The sequence below is a fragment of the Clarias gariepinus genome, chromosome 11, assembly GCF_024256425.1.
Source record: "Clarias gariepinus isolate MV-2021 ecotype Netherlands chromosome 11, CGAR_prim_01v2, whole genome shotgun sequence".
NCBI classification, from domain to species: Eukaryota; Metazoa; Chordata; class Actinopteri; order Siluriformes; family Clariidae; genus Clarias; species Clarias gariepinus.
Genome location: NC_071110.1, coordinates 3,479,417 through 3,499,654, shown reverse-complemented (window position 1 = coordinate 3,499,654; position 20,238 = coordinate 3,479,417). Strand labels below are relative to the sequence as shown.

The 20,238-nt window shown below is 40.1% G+C and overlaps 1 protein-coding gene across 2 annotated transcripts in view; it reads right to left on the bottom strand.

Moving 5' to 3' along the window:
- robo1 (roundabout, axon guidance receptor, homolog 1 (Drosophila)) overlaps positions 1-20,238 on the bottom strand; it is a 278,052-nt gene that overhangs the window by 32,679 nt on the left and 225,135 nt on the right. The window contains exons 4-14 of one of the 2 annotated variants that reach the window (XM_053506705.1): positions 17,917-18,037; positions 16,350-16,488; positions 15,932-16,059; positions 12,834-12,842; positions 10,955-11,079; positions 9,580-9,751; positions 7,158-7,363; positions 4,457-4,538; positions 3,977-4,145; positions 1,485-1,651; positions 1,244-1,365 (exon numbers count right to left, since the gene is read on the bottom strand). In XM_053506705.1, coding sequence (XP_053362680.1) covers positions 1,244-1,365; positions 1,485-1,651; positions 3,977-4,145; positions 4,457-4,538; positions 7,158-7,363; positions 9,580-9,751; positions 10,955-11,079; positions 12,834-12,842; positions 15,932-16,059; positions 16,350-16,488; positions 17,917-18,037 — 1,440 coding nt within the window. The remainder of the gene's footprint in view (positions 1-1,243; positions 1,366-1,484; positions 1,652-3,976; positions 4,146-4,456; positions 4,539-7,157; positions 7,364-9,579; positions 9,752-10,954; positions 11,080-12,833; positions 12,843-15,931; positions 16,060-16,349; positions 16,489-17,916; positions 18,038-20,238) is intronic. The other variant, XM_053506706.1, reaches the window with a different exon arrangement.

Sequence of the window (20,238 nt, the reverse complement as noted above, 5' to 3'; positions counted from 1 at the left end):
CACTTTTTACAAGGTATATGCCAGAATTTTCTGTTAACCAGTCACAAAGAGTTGCTCCAGTGTTGGATTGTAGGACGAAATTCAACCCTTTTTTAAGTACTAAGATTTTCTTCACCTTATACTTTTTTTTCATTTGCAATTCCCATGTTATCACATGACCACTACCAAACAAACGTCTAGGAGGAAAGTGCTATCTGCTGTCTTCCACATACTGTAGGTGAACTCTCAATCTTTCACCATCGTGAACAAAACCCAAACAAAATTAAGATTATAAAAAAGTAATATGGGCATTTATAAAACCATCGTTATAACAGAATTGTAATATAAATCGAATTGGCACCTACGTATCGTGATCATTTTGAGTCAATAACATTTTAAACGTGTTTCAACATCATCTTAACCTAATCGTGCAACCTAATCTAACCCTAACCTCCACCTCTCCGGTGAAATATGCTAAACTTAAAAAAAAAAAAGCAAGCAATAAAGTAAAAATAAAGAAGATTTTTTTTTTTTTTCCTGCGGTATATGTAGACGTAGTGATACTTTTACTACAAAGTGACATCTTAACCGTTTGGAGGATGTCTAAACTGGGGTCTGTTTCTAATATAAACACAAACAAACAAAAACAAACATTGTTTTTATTAGTGTCCCAAGGAAATAAAAAACAACAAAAACGCCATTGCTATTTTCTTAGTGAGTATGTTAAAGACAATCGTTACTGAAATCATAAGGCTGACTAAAGTTCACTGAACCTTATGCAAATTTAAAATGAAATGATATGTTGTCTAACCACAGGCGTAACATTGGCACGTTTCTATCTTCACCTACCCGAGAAATCTGGGTTGTTTTGTGGTTGCACGGATCTACTGATCTTACTAAGACTCTGCTGCTATGAGCATCAAGTGATTGATTTTCCCAAAAGAGAACAGAGCCAGTGTTGTAACGGTTGTGTTTCATTCCACAACAAACAGCAACCTACTCAGAAACACAAGTGACTTCTGTCCAGAATCATATTTTCAGCAGAAGGATAGCTGATTTGTTATCGGGTGGCCTGTTTATATCAGCTCTGTAGATAGCTCTGATAGATTTCTCACCAGTCTGGCACTATCACTGAAACCCGGCGGTAAACTAAAGATAGAAACGCCCACTAGCATTCAGTGTAGAGCGTTCTGAGTAACGCTGCTAGTGTGAACTTCCAGAGAAGATGAGATTAGTGATGCAGGAATGCTGGAAAGTTTCTTACAGTCCACTGCAAACGGATGGAGGAGGAGGAAAGGATGATGGGATTGTGGAGGTGGATGACGACATCTCCGAGCTCCCTCTGGATCTGCCCATGCTCCACTCCCTGACTGGTTGGGGGGATTTCTACACACACACACACACACACACACACACACACACAAAAACCATCACTTAATCACTGATCTCTACTGACATATAGAGTATATAAGCCTGTTTATCGCTAGCAACGGTGCATAGCTCACCTTGTGTTTTGATGGCGTCGCTGATGGGACTTGGGTCACTCAGACCGTATGCGTTAGCTGCTCTGACGAGGAAGAGATAGACCGCACTGGGTTTCAGGCCCTTTAAGACGTAGCTCTCGGTCCTCACATGCTCTGCTAGTGTGTGCCAGCTACTGCCTGATGCATGACTACAGGAAACACAAACACACACTGGACATTTAACCAGCAAACCCAACCAACAATGCCTTCTACAGCCACCTCAACTACATCACTACATAGCAGTGGAGGTCCCATTGAGCCTTTTGTTTGGATTTTGTTTAGATCTCTTAATATATTTAATGTTCTGCTGAGCTATTTAGTAAGACACATTTTCAGTCCAATACAGTATGTTATTGACGAATCTGTTGAACTTAATCTGTTTGAGCTATCTCTACCGATCGGTTGAGGAATACCTTGCTGAGATAAAACAAAAGAATATTTATATAGATTTTTTTTTTTTTTTTTAAATGGTGTGCCTTTTCAGTCACTTCACAGCAAATGAGAGATAAAGTTGCTCTAACGCCCAAAAGCATTTGTGTATACAAAAATATAGATTTGTTTTTATGTGATTATTTTGCAAATGTACAGTGGAACCTCGGATTACGAGTAACGTGGTTTACGGGTGTTTTGCAAGACGAGCAACAATTTTTAATAATTTTTTACTTGAAAAACGAGCATTGTCTTAGTTAACGAGCACCGAGTATCATGTTTCACGCATGCGCTTCTTGTTTTAACAACGAGCGTTACGTCATCACAAGTGAGCCAACGGTTTTTCTCTCTCTTGCAGCAGAATTGTAGGTAATCGTCTCTCCTGCTGGGTGAATACACACACGCGCTGTGTGTGTGTGTGTGAGATGTGCGTGCGCGCGCGCACACACACACACACACACACACACACATTAACGGAGAGACCGTTTTTAAAACCGTTTAAAAATTAGCAAGGAAAATCGCTAGTCACACTCGCGTGAGTGCATACTAACGGGATTACTACTGTAAAGTAAAACAACAACAACAACAAAAATTAAACAGCTCCTCACCTTTGAAAACAGTCGCGACAGAAAAGAGTTTGTGTGTTTATTTGGCAACCTGAGAGAAGAGGAGCTGTAAAGCCGTGACCCATTGTCTCCCCTGCTGGGTCTTAGTGCCTGCAGTGTTTTTGCGTGCGCGTGTTTGTGACTGTGTAAGGCAGGGAGTTTGTGTGTTTGTTTGGCAACCTGAGAGAAGGGGGCTGTAAACGTGAGCGAGCCCCCCTTCATCCCCCCTCCTCTCAGGTTGCCAAATAAACACACAAACTCCTCTCTGTCGCGATTGTTTTCAAAGGTAAGGAGCTGTTTAATTTGTTTTTTGTTGTTGTTGTTTTACTTACAGCAGTGATCCTGTTAGTATGCGCTCACGTGAGTGTGACTAGGAATGTTCCTTGCTCTTTTTTAAATGGTTGTAAAAACGGTCTATCCGTTAATGTGTGTGTGTGTGCGCGCGCACACACATACACTCTGCATGCACAAACGAAAACCCTTATCTGTCGGGGTTTAATTTTACATTTTTTTAAGGTAAAGTACAGGTTAATTTGTTTTATTTTTACTTTATATTTTTTATTAATTATATTTATGTATTTATTTTTTTGGGCTGTAGAACGAATAATTTAAGTTTCCATTATTTCCTATGGGAAAATTAAATTTGGTTTAAGAGTGTTTTGGAATACGAGCCCACTTCCAGAACGAATTAAGCTCGTAATCCGAGGTTCCACTGTATTGTATTCATTGACTTTTACCATGAAGTGACATCTCGACCGTTCGGAAAAAGTCTATACTGAGGTCTTTGTATGCAGTACAGTATATGATTGATTGTTTTTGTTATTGTCCAAAGGAAACCCTGCTGTGACTGTTTTTGCACAAAACATGGCAGGTAAAAAAAAGTGAAAGTATCCCAATACTGATACTACGGCAAAAAAAAACACATTCATCAGAATGCTGATAGCCGTATACGGCAGGCTTGAACACGGCAGGAGAAAGAAAAAACAAACTTGCCTGGATTTCCAAATAAAAACTCATCACCCACCATTTCCACTGTAATGGATCAATCATTTAAGTATGAAATATTAAACATAAATAATAAACAATAACGGAACTGTTATAGGAAAGTTGAGCAACAATGCAGAAGTGTTTATAACTGGGGTTTGTTGGTAAATAATAAGTGACATTTCATCACACACGTTGCTTCAATTCGCTGGTTATTTCTTTGACAGGTTTAATGATTAAGACTTGAAAGAACAGTTTATGAAAAACATGCACCAAGGATTCACAGCAGTAGTTCTGCTTGTTTCCACTTGCTTACGATTTAACACAAAAAGGCAAAAATTCACAGGGGTAAAGTTCATCCGCGAGTGAATTGATTGTTTAGCATTGTTTAGATACAGAGAGAAAAATAACGTGAACTAAAATTATAATAATAATGCGGCCAGAGATTTCTGCTACCTGAAAGCCTCGATGATGTATGAGGTGGGCGTGGCTCCGGAGTGAAGGTCAGGCTTCCAGGACAGGGACACGGTGGTGCGGGTGACATCGGTGACCTCGGGTTTGGAGGGGGGGCTGGGGATCAGGTTGGGGTCGGTGGGTCGGCCGGGCTGAACTCCAATACCAAACTCTGAAACCGGAGGGGAAATATATATATATATATATATATATATATATATATATATATATATATATATTTTTTTTTTTTTTTAGATTTTTTACAAATTATAGAAAGAGAACAGGAACATCTCTCTCTCTCTCTCTCTCTCTCTCTTTCTCTCTCTCTCCGTCACCTTCAGCTATTATAATGTCAGTCTTATAAAAAAGGAAGGAGACAAGCAATTACTAAGTCATTCACGTTTCATATTCCTTCACTCATCGCTACATATACTTATCCTAAAAGTGTGTTGTGTGTGTGTGTGTGTGTGTGTGTTCCACAACCTTGAACTTCCAGGTAGGCCTTCCATGATGCTTCTCCACTGGGACTGGACGCTACACACGTATACACACCCGTGTCTCCAAGCTAAATCAAACAAAAAAGGGAAAGAAATGATTTATACAGGCTTTTTCCCTTGAGTTTAAATGCACGTGCTTGTACAATGACGGCGATGTCAATCTAAGTGACAGTAAAATGATCAGACCACCCTCGAGCTTAAGGAAAACAGTTCAGACTGGAAATTCCACAAGAGGGAAGAAAAAAAAAAAGACAATTAGGCTTTTAATCTTTTTGAAAAGTTGTGTGGAAATGTTTTTGTGGGGAAAAAAAACAGGATAAGTTTTCCCAGCAGGAATTAGCCAACCCTATGGACGTTGGTACAACACTGGTATTCGGTTGTTTTTTTAAGAGATAGAATGTGTGATGAAATGATGTCTGAACACCAGGATAATGTTGAACGAATGCTCCTGAAGCAATGTTGCAAACATGACTTTAAAACAATATAAATACTAAACCTGATGGCCTGAGCGCGACTCGCGGCAAAAGCAGTTTTCTTACAACTTGACCACTAGGGGGCATGCTGATGATGTCAGTAAATACAGTACATAAGCACATACAGTACATAACAATAAGTAAAACAAAAAAACGTGGACAACAGCAATTTATTTAAATATTACTTTAGAAAGCAGGCGAAAGAATAAAGTAAATAAATAAATAAATCCCGCTTAACGCGCGAGATGTGTGAGATGTAAAAGCGCACGCGATGCAATTTGGACGCTGTACAGACACCATATTACAGTAGAATCGTTTTTGGTAGCTAAGGCATAACCGAGTAATATTTTAAAAATAAAATGAAGCAGAGAGGTGACTACAACATTAAGAGACACGAGACATAAGATACACACAGTGTGCGTGGGAAGCCGTTGTCTCTGTCCTGATCTCCGATCCGAATCCTAAACTCTTTTAGAAACTTAAAGGAGACTGGATGAGCTCGGACGTTGTGCGTTAATCTGCGTAAAAACACTCCAAATAAGGGTTACAGTTTTGTTGTTATGAGGTTGTGTTTGGGTCGTTCATTCAATGCTATCTCAACGTCATTTCATTAACATCATCTGAACTTTGGAAAACACTGTTGTCCTGACTGTATTACAACGGCCATCCAAATGGTTTTGTGTCAACGTGGATCACCTGAGAAGGATACAGATAGTTTCATGAAAGGACTCGTTTGCATATAGCGACGCCCATACAACTCCATAAAAGGTAAAAAGCCCAGACAGTGGGAGCATGAAACGAGCCATCAGGGTGAAGACAGATGTGGATGTAATTGTGAGTCACTTCTATGATATAAATACTATATTACTTTTATTATATACTACATTTTTACTTAGTATTCTATCAGCAAAAACTTCTCCACCATGACTCTCTCTTTCTCTCTCTCTCTCTCTCTCTCTCTCTCTCTCACACACACAGAGCCTGAGAAGGATTTTCAGGATTTCTCGCTAATTGCGGCCGCTGTTCGTGTTCAGTTTAAATGCGATGGCAGTTACACAGAGAAAGACGACAAGATCAGAGATGGAAGGAAAAAAGGTAAAAAGAGAAGAAAAGCAGCTATTTTTAATACTTTCTGTTAAATGAGTTTAATTCATAAGAGACTCGACCAGGCCTGGTGTCTCAGTGAGCGCGGACATGTTCCTGTTCCTCAGGAGATCCTCACTCTTCACACTTTTCCATAACCTCCCTCTCTCTTTCTCTCTCTTTCTCTCCCTCTCTCTCTCCCTCTCTGTTTGCCTGCAATCGTCTGTAAACTCTGGATCAGCGTCTGGATCTCTCTCTCTCTCTCTCTCTCTCCTGCATTATTTACTCCTTTACACAAACACAACTACTGATTTCATCATTTTGATTAAATAACATCCCTCTCTCTCTCTCTCTCTCTCTCTCCTTCTCTCTCTCTCTGTTTATCCCTTGCTCTGTCTTTCTACATCTATATTTCTGCCTCTCTTTATGTCCATCTCTCCCAACTCTTTCCATCTTTCTCTGTCTCTCTTTATGCATTTCTTTCTGTCCGTCTTTGTCTCTCTATCCCTATCTTTATTTGTCTTTCTCTCTCTTCATTTTTACCTCTCTCTCTCTACCTCTGCCTTCTATCTCTTTCTTTTCCTGTGTTTCTTTCTATCTCTGCCTCTTTTTATCTCTCTCTATCCATTTTGTTGTTCCTTCCCTCTGTCTCTCTTAAGCTCTGTCCCTTTCTTTCTCTTTCCTAATCATGTATTTCTGTCATTATATCTCTCTTCAATTCTCTCTCTCTATAAATCTCCCTCTGTTTATTCCTCATCCTGTCTCTCTTTACCTCTGCCGTTCTCTTTCTTTCTATCTGTCTCTATTTTCACTTACTTACTCATGTCTTTCTGTATCCCTCTCCGGTACTGTCTCTCTCTTTCTCTTCACCTTACTGTCTCTCTTTCTGTCCTTCTTCATCTTTTAATCTCTATTTATTTCTCACGTTAGCTCTTCATTTCTCTCTCTCATTATCTTTTTTTCTTTCCTCTTCCCCTCTCCTGTCTTCTGATGAGCCATAATAAAAGTGTATAAACATAAGAGGAGATTTATTTAATAAAACACACTCAGAAACATTCAATGCCCCAGTGATGACTGTGGACGCACTTGTCTCTTGTCGTGTCCCGCTCAGTGAGATTCTGGGTTTTGTACCTTAGCGTAGCGGATCTGCAGAGCGCCCGAGTCCAGCAGTTTGAACCGGGAGTCATGAGTGGACACGAGAACTCCGTCTTTCTTCCACAGGATGGTGGGCGGCGGCGTTCCTGTCGCTCTGCATCCCAGAACCACAGTACCGTCCAGCGGCACCGTGTGATTGGTCGGGCCCTGACGGATTACAGGTGGGGGCCGGTCTGAAATTACTGCATCAGAGAGAGAGAGAGAGAGAGAGAGAGGGAGACAATGAGAGACATATCAAGAAAGAGAGAGAGACACACACACAGAATGAGAAAAGGAGAGACAGTAACAGAGGCAGAGAAAGCGACAGACAGAGAGAGAGATAAAAAGGACAAGATAATAAAAGAGAGACAGAGAGAAGGAAAGACAAAGAGACATAAAGAAAAAGAGAACGAGATGATAAGGGAGAGAGAAAAAAGATGGAGTGAGAAAGACAAAGAAAGACAAAAAGCGAGAGAGACATAAATAGAGAGAGTGTGAGAACAGAGACATGGATTAAGAGAGAGGCAGAGATGGAGAGAAAGAAAGAGAAATGGAAGGGGTGAAAAAAACAAAAGAAGGAGACGGGTAGTAAGAGAGACAGACAGAGACAAAGAAAGACATAGGGACAGAGAAAGAGACAGACAAAGAACAAGATACATATATATATATATATATATATATATATATATATATATAGAGAGAGAGAGAGAGAGAGAGAGAGAGAGAGAAAGAGAGAGAGAGAGAACAAGCAGTGGAAACACATTTGTCCACATGGAAGTGATTATGCAGTCGGTCCACAGCAGTAGCCGAGCGACGGCGAGAGAGAGAGAGAGAGAGAGAGAGAGAGGGGAAGAGAGGCGGTTAATGGCTTTGACATTCCGAGCGCAGAGTTCTCTGTAAAACATATAAACAGCGTAGCAGAGAGCGTTCTCTCACGTACACGCACAGACGAGTGCGCGCTCCGACACGTGCGCTCACACATGCTGGAGATTAAAACACCAACAGCTCAGACATCAATCAGTTTCATTAGGACTCTCACACCGACCCTCCTCCAGTGTAGAAACACCACCGAACATCAATTAGCACAACACCTTCGTCTGCTCACGTATCGCTAAATAAAAAACTACGAACGGTAATAATTACTGAGACAATGAAATGATGATTAGCGTCTTTGCTGAGAGGAGAGGTCTGGATTTGGGATGGCGGGGGGGGGGGGGCGCTGTTATGGCAAAAAGGAAAAGCTAGCTTTGTAAAAGTCTCTTACGAAACAAATGACGGCGTTGTTGTAAATAAAGCTGCAACACTAGGTGGCGATCTTGGTTTGAGTGAAAGGCTACAGTAGCTATGACCGTTAAACATGTGATAAACAGAAAAGCAGGCTTATTAATAAATGGCAAAAGATTTACATTTCTGTCGCATTCCATTGATAACAAGCGCCCCCTTGTGGTGCGAAAAAGAATACATATAGTAAGCTAATGTCGCAAACGTTGGAAAATCGTTCTGAAGTAGGATGACATCAATTTAAAATAATGCTATTAATACTACTAATAATAGTCAAAAATAATTATAAATGATATATTTTTATTTTTACAGTGTTTTAAAGACACATTGAGTAACAGTTATTATTATTATTATTATTATTAATATCATTATTTTTTTTTTTGAAGTTTGACCCTAATGGCTTTCCATAATCGCAGCATGGTTACCCGGCTGTGTGTGATAACGGCACGTTTAATGCGGGTATTAAGATGACTGAGGAAACATCACCAGGTGTCTAGAACGGCAAGTTTCATTATAAGAAACTTTTAGAATTAAACCAATGTTGTGTGTTCGATCGACTTTTAAGGGGAAGTAATTTTACAAAAATACATTAAGTGTAAGACGTGTGAGTGGTGGATCAGGCGCCTAAGATTCTAAGTTGTTGATTTTCGGATCTGAGCATCTGAGTTCGAGCCCCGCCTTCAGTGGGTGGCCACACCCCCATACTACCCAGCCTTGGATATTATTTTGTTAAATGTTTATGTTTATGTATTACAAAACAGTATAATCTGTTTCCTCTAACCAGCTCGTCATGCATTTCTTTATTCCAACAGTGCATGTTTAATATACAAGTAAATCTGAGTATGACTTTGATTCACTTGATTAAAATTGTAATTGATTGACAGCACTATAAATAAACTAACATACAGTATGGTATGCATTTATCTATACAATGAATGCACTCTTATTGTTGTTGTTGTTGTTTTTGTTTAGATTTTTCATTCATTTTCTCTGTTTGTGACAGAGTTGTGTGTTTGTCTTTTCTGTTCCGCCACTCAACAAACCTAATACGGTGTTTTCTTGATTGTGTGTGTGTGTGTGTGTGTGTGTGTGTGTGTGTGTGTGTGTGTGTGTGTGTGTGTGTGTGTGCGTTTCTTACTATCAGTGACCTCCAGCAGAGCTTTAGTGATCACACTCCCTGCGATGTTGAGCGCCTGGCAGCTGTAGTAGCCTCCGTCTCCGCGCTCCACCCCTGTGATGGTCAGATCGCCGGTCTGGGAGACGGAGAACCGGCTGGAGGACTGAGGAGGCTGGGAGGAGAACAGCAGGTTCTAGAGAAGAGAGAACGGTAACAAATACTTACTTAATAACAATAAATAAATAATACTCAAGGCACTGATGACCAAAGTGAAGCTTCTCGGTTTATAATACTGTCATATTTTCAATAGTTTTAGAGCATCTGTGTGTGGTGTGTGTGTGTGTGTTTGTGTGTGTGTGTGTGTCTGGCAGCCTGACTTGCCTGAGAGTGCGGTTCTCCCTGAACTAGAGGTGTGGTTAATAAACACAGTTCATAAATCTGTCTTACTGCAGTTTGGTGGGGGGGGGGTTATTTGGTGGTGGGGGGGTATTGGGGAGTTATGGGGGAAAGGGGTTTAAGGGTGGGGGTGCTACATACTTATTACCAAACTGCAATAAATCATTCTGAAATAAAGTTGTTTGGAAGGAATGCAGATCTGTCTTCGTATTATCTGGCGAACGCGGCTGATTAATAATGCAGGAAAGAAAGCAGGTTAGAAACTCCTGCAAGCGTCATTAGGAAGTCTGGATGTAAATACGTCTCGCTAATGGCTCCGAGATACAGAAACCACACATGAAAAGAAATTAACCCCTGTCAGCATCTTGTTAATATGAGAAAAAATAATCCTATTATAAGGAAGTATGGCGTCGTTATGGTTAAAAAATATCACAAGGTTTTGAGAGAGCGTCCTGTTATTATGTATAAAATTCATTTATTATGAATAAAAAAAATAATAAAATCACAGTTTTTCACATGAGGAATCCGAAAAGTTATGCTCGGAAACGACGATATGTATGTATGGAAGTGTTAAGCAATCAAGCAAGGAAAAAAATAAGTCTACAAACATGAAAGAGCATCATGTTCTGTGTTGTTTTTTCTTATGATGGATTTTTAATTTTTTTTTATGACAATATGATTTTCTCGTCATGATAATATATAATATTATTAACACACACTCGGAGGAAAGCGCTATCCGCCCCTTCCGCATGCTTCCTCATCACCATGACTGATGTGCACTTCGACAAAGGGGTGTCAGGGGCGGGGCAGGAGCTACAAACAGTAATCCAGGAGTGATTAATAGAAAGGTTTCAACCAGCAACATTTCAGAAACCTATGCTAGGAGTATAACATGGCACTTCCAAAGAAACGCACAAGTTCTAACACATTGGGTGTGGTCAAATTGGGGGTGTAACATCTCCGTTTATGTGTAGTGGATGTAATGGGATTCCTCCCTCACCTGACTGCCTTCTCTTTGCCAGAAGATGGCCGGCTGTGGGCTTCCTGTCGCCTCGCACTGAAAGGTCACGGTGCGTCCCAATCCGACCACTTGGTTCCTCGGGCGCACCGCGAACACCGGCGGCACTGAGGTGTGTTCGAGACAGAACATGTTTTAGTCACTGATACAGGAAGTTTGATAAGATAGCATTAAGGGTTTCACAACATGGCTGGAGTGATGATAAAACACTTCAGGTCATGATGTTATAGAAAAACAAACAAGTTACCACTGTGATATATAAATATATCCATCTAGGAACATCTGTGGTCTAACTAGGGGCCGTGTTTGTATGTAGTGTTCTGTATTCATTCCCATTTTTACAACCTTGGTAGGACCTCCGTCAACATACACACACTATAGCCAATTCGGGAATGCCAATTAGCTTAATCTGCATGTCTTTGGACTGTGGGAGGAAACCGGAGAGCCCATAGGAAACTCACCAAGCACACGGAGAACATACAAACTCATAATATATGCATACAGACCCCGAGGCGGGAATTGAACCCAGACCCTGGTGGTGCAAGGCGACAGTGCTAACCACTAAGCCACTGTACCGCCATACAGTATACCGTACGTTACATTGTACAGGTTCTGGGTTACATTAAAGGTGAAAAAAAATTCGGAAATTATTTATCTTGATCTCATTTTTTGCATTAAAAAAACGTGGCATTTTATTTGATATATTAGATCATTTTTCATATCCTGAAGTGGTTTATTCCTCTTCTACCTCAGCATTGTGCCAGTAAAAACAATTAATTAACGCCTTCTGACCAGTCAGACTTATCATCATGCTTACAGAGCATGGCGTCGTATCTCTTCCACTAAATCACTGTAACGAATTGTATGTAGCGGGATAGCTAGCATTAGACTCTGATTGATTTGTTACTTCTTCGCATAGTTAACGATAACAAGTGTAGTGTGCTTATTAAATTCTGATTTTATACATTTTTAAAACCTTTTGGCACACGTTGTTCGGGGTTGACCGTTTGTAGTCGAATCGTTTCTATTTCCATCTGTAGCTGCTGTTAGCGCTACTGTTACCATGGCAACCATTAAAGGCTAGTCCCTGGATTTGGGACTTTTGTGCTGCAAAGGCTGATTAAAGAGAGATCAGTCCCCTTTATGTCATTTTATTTGAATTAGGATGTAATCGAAATGAAAGCTAGCGTAACGCTCCCAGTCGTTTGATTTGCATAGGCAAAGGCCAAAGAGCGCAAACATTCCCATTGAAGCAGAGGATAAATTTAGGCCATCTGTCCCGAAAAGTCTGACGGTGACTTTTCATGCATCTTAATGACAAACTCCTTCTCTGCGTTCACTGAGAGCTGCGTTTTTTTTTCTCTTCATGGACGCTGATGTATTCACGAGTGGTTTTTTTTCTGTTTTGTTCTTCCAGATGCTAATAAAATAAAAAGCGACTGGAGCTAACAACCCCCCCCCCTCCCCACTCAGCCACCTCAAACAACCAGTTTCTCTTTCCAGCCACGATTGAACCCTAAAGCAATCTCAGACCTGTCAATCCCCGTACACAAGGACCTAAGATGAGAATTTAGACAGACGTGGAGCTTCTGTGCAACAACAACAAAAAAAAGGCAATTTTCTTTGACAACATTACCTTGAATGCTTGGAACTAGCGTTTTTTGTTTGCTTTGTTTTTTTTTTGTTTTTTTTTTGTTTTTTTTTACCCAAGCACATGGGTGCTGTCACTGTTGCCGATGACAACCGAGACAAGCGTGTTGATTGGTGGGATGATGGAAGGTGGATGGATGGTGCTTCTGACAACGTCCTGTTGCTGTCAGGGCAGTGATGTAGTGTGACAGATGATGGCTTTGCGACTTACCAGACATAACTGAAAGGGGAAAAAAGACAAAGAAAACAAAAGGAAAAAGACACATGATAGATGAGTAAATAAATCATAATTGTCATGAGTGAAGTGATTTCATTAGGCAATAAAATGATGCATACAACCATCTGAAAACACACATTGCATACACAATATATACAAAATGTACACTACGCGAGCGGGCTTTGCCACATTCCAGCCCAGACCTGTCAAGTGCGGAGGTGTTACTCAATGGTGGATCAGAGCAGTTTGTAGTTGGATTGTAGAATGGATCATAGAGTCCACAAACATTCAAACATCCACATTCCTTGTTTAGTATTGAAGGAGACACAGCTTTAAGCTTCCAGTACCAGAGTGCCCATAAAAACCTCTTATACAGGGCTAAAATGGTTTAATCCCACCCTGAGCACTAAACTATTAAATCTTTGTTAGTCTTTCGGCTGTTTGGGTCAATGGGTTGCGCCACAGCGGACCAACTTGGCACAGGTTTTACACCCGATGCCCTTCCTGGCACAACCTTCCCTGGCACAACCCTCCCCTTCTTTAAAAAACAAATTGAGCTTGGGAGCGGCCTCGCATCTAGTTGCTGGCGTTTGGGCATTGGCTGGGAATCGAACCCGGGCCATCCGCACGGCAGGTGAAAAACCTACCACTAAGTCCCCAATGCCCCACTAAACTACTAAATACTGTGTTCTAACAGATACTAAATTCCACCCTTTGCACTAAAGTACTAACTATTACGCTTTAATACAGTGGTGTTCATATCCAGTCCTGGAGGGTCAGGGTCCAGCACAGCGACTGCCAGGTTCAGCAGGTGTGTTAAAGTGTTGATTAATTACAAACTCTGCTAAACACTGGCCCTCCAGGAGTGGGAATGTTCTCCCCAGCGCTAACAGACACTGGAACTTAGTATCCATATGATGATTGTTAACAGGTGAGAACTCAAAGCAGGCCTTGACAAGCCTTAACCATTCATAGTAAATCCTTTAAGTCCTGAGGTCTAGTAGCGACTGTACTGTACTCTATGAGGTCAAAGACAGTTTGTGAGGTGACAAGATCATACACCTTTTCATACCTTAGCAAGAAGAAGAACCATCGAGAATTTTAATTTGGGACAATTCAACACTCTCTGGCAAAAAGTTCAGGAATGTGGGAAAGCCTGCTAAACGAACAAAGCACTTCTGGTTGTGTCGTCAAAAAATAAATAATTGATGATGTGGTGGTTTTATGAAGTGGAATTAATTTCAACACCATTGAATTACAATTGATTATGTTCTTTTATCAGCACATGCGTTATTGCTCTTATACCACACTGATTTGGATTTTTCTGAAATGAACTCGCAGTGATACAGTCATGTCATGACTTTTATCAGTTTGGTTCTCTCTCCAATTTCTCTTTTTATCTCACTAACCATAATAAACTGTAACTGTAATAAAGATGTCGGAATACAAAGCTTTTCCTTTGACTGTTTACAAAGCGATGAAACTGGAGACTCCTTTAATAAATGTTAATTAAATCAATTAATAGAGAATTCAATATCACTGTGATATAAAAACATACAAGTCTTATTTTTTTTTCACAGCTTTTACGTTGCAATGCAAGCCACTTCTTCTGGAGTTCATCCAGCATGCAGTGATGTAATGATATAAATCTTGTTAAAACAATGATCTCAAAAGTCGCATGATCATTATCTAATTTCTCATCTGATCTCCTAATGTTCTGGTGTTGGATTTATCAGCATCATCCATTTCTAAGGTGGCTAGACCTGATAAATGTGTAGAGTAGGATTTGTTTGGCGAGGCCTCTCCAAACCTTCCCCTTCCTGTACAAGCCCCATTAACACGGCCACTCACGGGACCCGAGCTTTTTTCCGCGGATACATCAATTGCTAACGACTAAATTACCAGCAGACCTCGTTTGTAACCCTGCATTATCTCTTCATGGCTAATTTTTCTATTTTTTTTCAATTCCCGAGCCGTTCATCCACGTGTGGAACTTCATACTCCAATCCAAACAAAAGCCTATATGTTATATCCGGCTGAGCATTTCTTTCCCGTCTAAAATAATCCACGACACGCATCGTTTCTCGGGCAGAATCTCCGCCTCAGGCGTATTTACGAAACGAGGTTTCCGAGTCGATGTCTTTTCTAAGTTCTGAGCCATCGTTTCAGACACGTAAAACAATAATCCACTGATTGTGGCATGCACGAGTGCCTCGTAACCAAAGCTGGGGAGGAAAAGAGAAATGGCTCGAGGGCGTGAAAGCACAATGCCGGCGTTGTTCCACGACGTCTCGGCTGATGCGAGCGTGAAATACTCACACTTCACCCAGCTCTCAGTGTTTACTGTAGAGCGTACTGTAGTGCAATTGTGATGATTTACACACCGACCCCGAAGTAATAAAATCTGTTATAGCAGTTCTTCGTGTCCAGAGTGCTTCTTCTAGACATCTCAATATTGTTATACAGAGCCAGTGATTAACTACAAGATTTTTTTTTTTTAATTCTTACTTTATTCTTTCTTAAGTTCTAAAGCGAGCACTAAGTCACTTATTTTTTTTTTCATCATCATTTCCCGGTTACAAAAAACGCGATTTCTGACGCTTTTTTAATTTCTCAGCTTCTCGACGCCTGTTCCCAGGCTGATGGCATCAGAAACTTAACAGGATGGAACCCCTTAGGGCTTCAGCGTTCTTAGCCGAACCTCCGGATGGACGCTTACCCTCCACTTCCTGTTCCAATCGAAGCTTATCCTATTATCTTTTCCTCAGAGGAACCGGAGCAGAGTTCAAACCGAAGCCATGAAGCCATGTGGGAGAAACACGACTCACAAACCTTCTCTTTGTTTATCTTCAATAAAGCTTTGGACTGACTCGAGGGAAAGGACGTGCAACAATAGTATGATTATACACATATTCAACGAATAGCAGTGTATATCCTAAATTATTGGCACCCTTCAGAAGAATGAGATAAGACTAAGACTAAGGCATAATTTCACTAAGGTTTTTTTAAAGGGTGCCAATAATTACGGCAGCAGCGGCAATATTTACATAGTAAAGTGATTTGGAAATTGAATAAAATGTTAGACGTCTCACCGTGGACGGTGAGGGTGGCTGTGGCTTCTGCTTTCCCCATCATGTTCTCGGCCAGACAGGTGTAGGAGCCGGCGTCGGCCGAGCTCAGCCTCTTCAGCTTTAGGGTGTGGTCTTCACGGATCTCGAACCTGAAACGCACACACGAGAAGCACTACAAGGAATGCACTCAAAGAACAGTACATGCACACCTCCTGTTTCTCCTGATACATGTCTGGTTTTAATGTTATGGCTGACCGCTGTATCTCTCTGGAGCTTTAGATGTGTTTTTGATTCCTGAATCCTGTATGCCTGGACACTGCAGATAGTTCACTACATATTCATATGCGTATGTGCATGTGGACACGCGTGTTTGTGTTTGTATGTATGCATATGCATGTTTTTATGTCGTAGTATCTGAAACAGGCTCCAAGCTTTTTACCTCCCCTTGGGCAGTTCTCCGTCCTCTTTCCTCCAGCGGACGGTGGGGACGGGGTCCCCCTGCGCCTCACACCTGAACTCCACACTCTGCTCCACCAGAACCGACTGACTGCTCGGCCTGCGCAAGAAACTGGGTCTCTCTGTGTCCACACACACACACACACACACACACACACACACATTCAGCTACAGTGAATCAAATATGAGATTATTAGATACATGTTACTATTTTAGCTAATTTTAAGGATTCATTTTTAAAATGATGGACAGATATCTGTCAATAAAATGAATTATTTAAAGATTATAAATTATAAAATGTATGTAGAACTTTTGTAATGATCCTATTTTTTATTTATTGTAATCTTGGATTCAGGTACGGTTCACGAGCCCAGAACCGAAGGAATGAACCAGACTTTGGCTCGCGGCTCTGATGTTGAAAACGCCCTGAAAGTATTTCGTTTGCTTAGACGTTATTCTTTGCAGTGTTTTGTCTACAGTTATGGCAGCGCTCTTGCTATTTCATTAAATTTTTCTTTTTCAGTATTTGGGTTCTGGATTTTGATTGGTCAGAAGGTGTTGATTTATGTTTTTTATTTATTTATTTACTTATTTATTTTTTATAAACCACATAAGTAGTTAAGCTGAAAATCACAGGTACAAATATAAATGCACTCGTTATACTTCAATATATTATCATTTCCATAGAAAGGGCTAATTTTTAGTCTCCAGTGTCAGTGGAGGACTTTAACCTTCTTATAAGTTTTTTTTTATCTTATTAACTTAACAAAAAAGCTTTTGAGAAAATAGTTGCTTGTAGCTGCTGTAACATAAACCAGAACAGGATCGAATGTCTCAAAATATTCCACAATATTAAGAAAGGCTGCAACTTTATACACAAATAACAATAATAATAATAATAATAACAATAATAATAATATTTATAACTACTAATATTTACTATTTAATAAAAATAATAAGAAGTATTAATAATTAATAATAATTATTATTTATTGTATTATTATATATATATATATATTTAATTTTTTTTTTTTTGGTCAGCCTCTTTAAGTAACTTGCCGATATCTTTTGTTGATCATCAGGACAAACGCAAACTTGCAACATCTGGCCTATTTCATACACTCCCCTGCAGACAGATACACACTCTGGTGTGTGTGTGTGAGTGTGTGTGTGTGTGTGTGTGTGTGTGGGAGAGCGCGCTCCTCAGCATGTTTACACACTGATTAAAAGCAGAGTTCAGCACGATCTCACACTGCCTGAGTCGCTTCTAAAAGCAGCTCGAAGTCTGGCAGCGTGACTCTTCTTCTTTGTTTTCTCATCAGTTCCCATTTCCAGAACGGCAGGAGGGCAGAGGATGAAAGATGTCGATGAAACCTGAGGTTTTGACTGAAAAGCGCGTTTCTAAGTTATATAACACGAATCTGAAAGTGTTTTACCCAAAAGTTATCCGCGAGCATTTCACCTTCATGACTTTTCTGTATTTTAACGAGTGTATAATCAAAGTAAATTGATAAAAAGAAAGAAGAGAAACAATAAAAACACAAATGTACCAAGCACGGTGAGCTCGGCGATCTCGCTCTCCCGTTCGCCCATCATGTTCGTCCCCACACACACGTACTTCCCGGCGTCGCTCTTCCTCGTGTTGGTGATCATCAGCTTCCCACCTCGAATCTGCGAATTACAAAAAAGAGGTTTATTAATTCTTTAAAAATTAACCTAATCTGTGGAAGAGTGTGTGATACGACCAGTTACATCATACTACTGCGCTGGTGCATTCTGGATGGCTATACTTTACCGTTTCTATAGCAACAGCTTGTTAATAAACGTGTGTGTGTGTGTGTATGGATGAGCTTAAATATTCCCAAGAATCTGATTACAGGGGTCTTTGTCCTGAGGCACTCATGAGGGCACCTGAATGAAGCACACACACACACACACACACACACACACACACACACACAGCCCTTGAAAGTGATCTGTGTATTAGAGGGACCACACGGTGAGACTCGGCGCAGGTGGGAGCAGTGTGTGACAGCGTGACGACGGCCTCCTACCCTCCCGCACTTCAGCAGCTCAGCGTGTGTGTTTGCTTCGTGACTCTAAGTGTCACGTCTTATTTCTTATTGAGTCTGAATCCCCTCTCACACGGACTGTTCAAGACTGGAACATGATTAATAAATACAATAAGATGTAAAAAAAAATATGATCTCTTTTTCTGATGGTTACAAGACTTCGATGGTTTGATTGGTTAAATCTTCAATCCTAGAGCAGGAAGGCGGGACTTGTGACATGCAGCATGTGAGTGGTGGAGACAGTGAGGATCCGGGAACTCGACCCACAGATCAGAGCTCTGTTTATGGTGTTTTAGTGTAAATGTACACGACTAGCAAAAGCACCTCAGTGTATCTGATGTGCATGATGTCACACACCACATTGTGGTAAACGTCACACCTTTTACAGATGAGGCCTCACACCAAAGACGGATGAAAGGGACGTGACGAGGGTCTTCTTAAGGGCTTTATAGTGAGATGTCTGTGTGAAACAATTAAATGCGCATTGATGCTTGATGTATCCATAATGCAAGTTAACCTGACATGCAGCCTGATATCAGGCAACAAGCTTTTTGTTTTTTATAAAAAAAAAAAAAAAAAGTAATTGGATAAAAAAAATAATAATAATTTAAAAACACATAATTTTAAATAAAATATACTGTAAATCCTACCAAAAAAAAAGAAAAAAAAGAAAGAAAAAGAACGACTGGTAAACATGTCAGCTTATAAGCTCCTATAAGTAAACAATACATTTGATATAAATAACAACTTTTGTGATATTAAATTCAATTAATTATAGTGAATATAAATAATATATTATTTAACAAATTATTTATGTAAATTAATTGAAAGGGGGGAGGGGGGGCTCAGGCGGCTCAGGCTCTAAGTTGTTGATTTGAGGGGCTGAGGATCCGGGTTCGAGCCCTGCCATCACACCCCATGCTGCCGGTCCCGAATTACGTAAATAAACAAATTAAGGCAAGTATACTAGTCAAATATATCCGTAAACTCTTGATATACAATTACAACAAACCCAACTCAAGAAATAAGATTATTATATTATGATAAATTTTATTATTTTACCATTTGAACCTTCTTGTTTTGTCTTCAGAAACGTTTTCTAATTATAAGCATGAATCTTTAGAGCCCCTGAGTGGTGATATGATTCTAGTGTACGTCCACCGTCCGAAGATTGAACAGATAGAAAATAGAAGTTTGTATCCCGGGTGATGCTGTAGTCCCTCGCAGTCTGGGGCGTAAAGAGAGAGAGCTGACTTAATGTGGGAGTGGCGTAATGACGGGTGGGAATTGGCTAAGACGAAATCGGGAAGAAAACCGGGAACCCCCCTCCCCTAAAAATAATTAATTAATTAATTTTTAATTAGTAAAATATGCTCATAAAATAAATACATTAAGTAAATAAACAAAAAAAAAATGTGTCCAGACATACAGTAGCGTAAGAATCATATTTCTAACTTATTTCTGACTTATAACTTATTCTGCAGCATTCCACGGCTTACCTGCACAGCTTTTATTTTTATTTATTTATTTTTTAAATGAATGCATTAGAATACCAGGCAAAATTAAATGCTAAACTGAAAGAGCCGACTGAGACGGAACGCTCCGCAAGCGGATGCCAACTTTAGCCGTGCTTTCTCTGATAAAAAATAATAATAATAATAATAATAATAATAATAATAATAAAAATAAATAGAAAAAAACACAACTTAAAACAGAAGTCGTGAGTGAAGCAGGAGCGAAGCATAAATAACAACGTGTGTGTGTGTGTGTGTGAGATGCAGCGTTTATTTAAGGCACCCC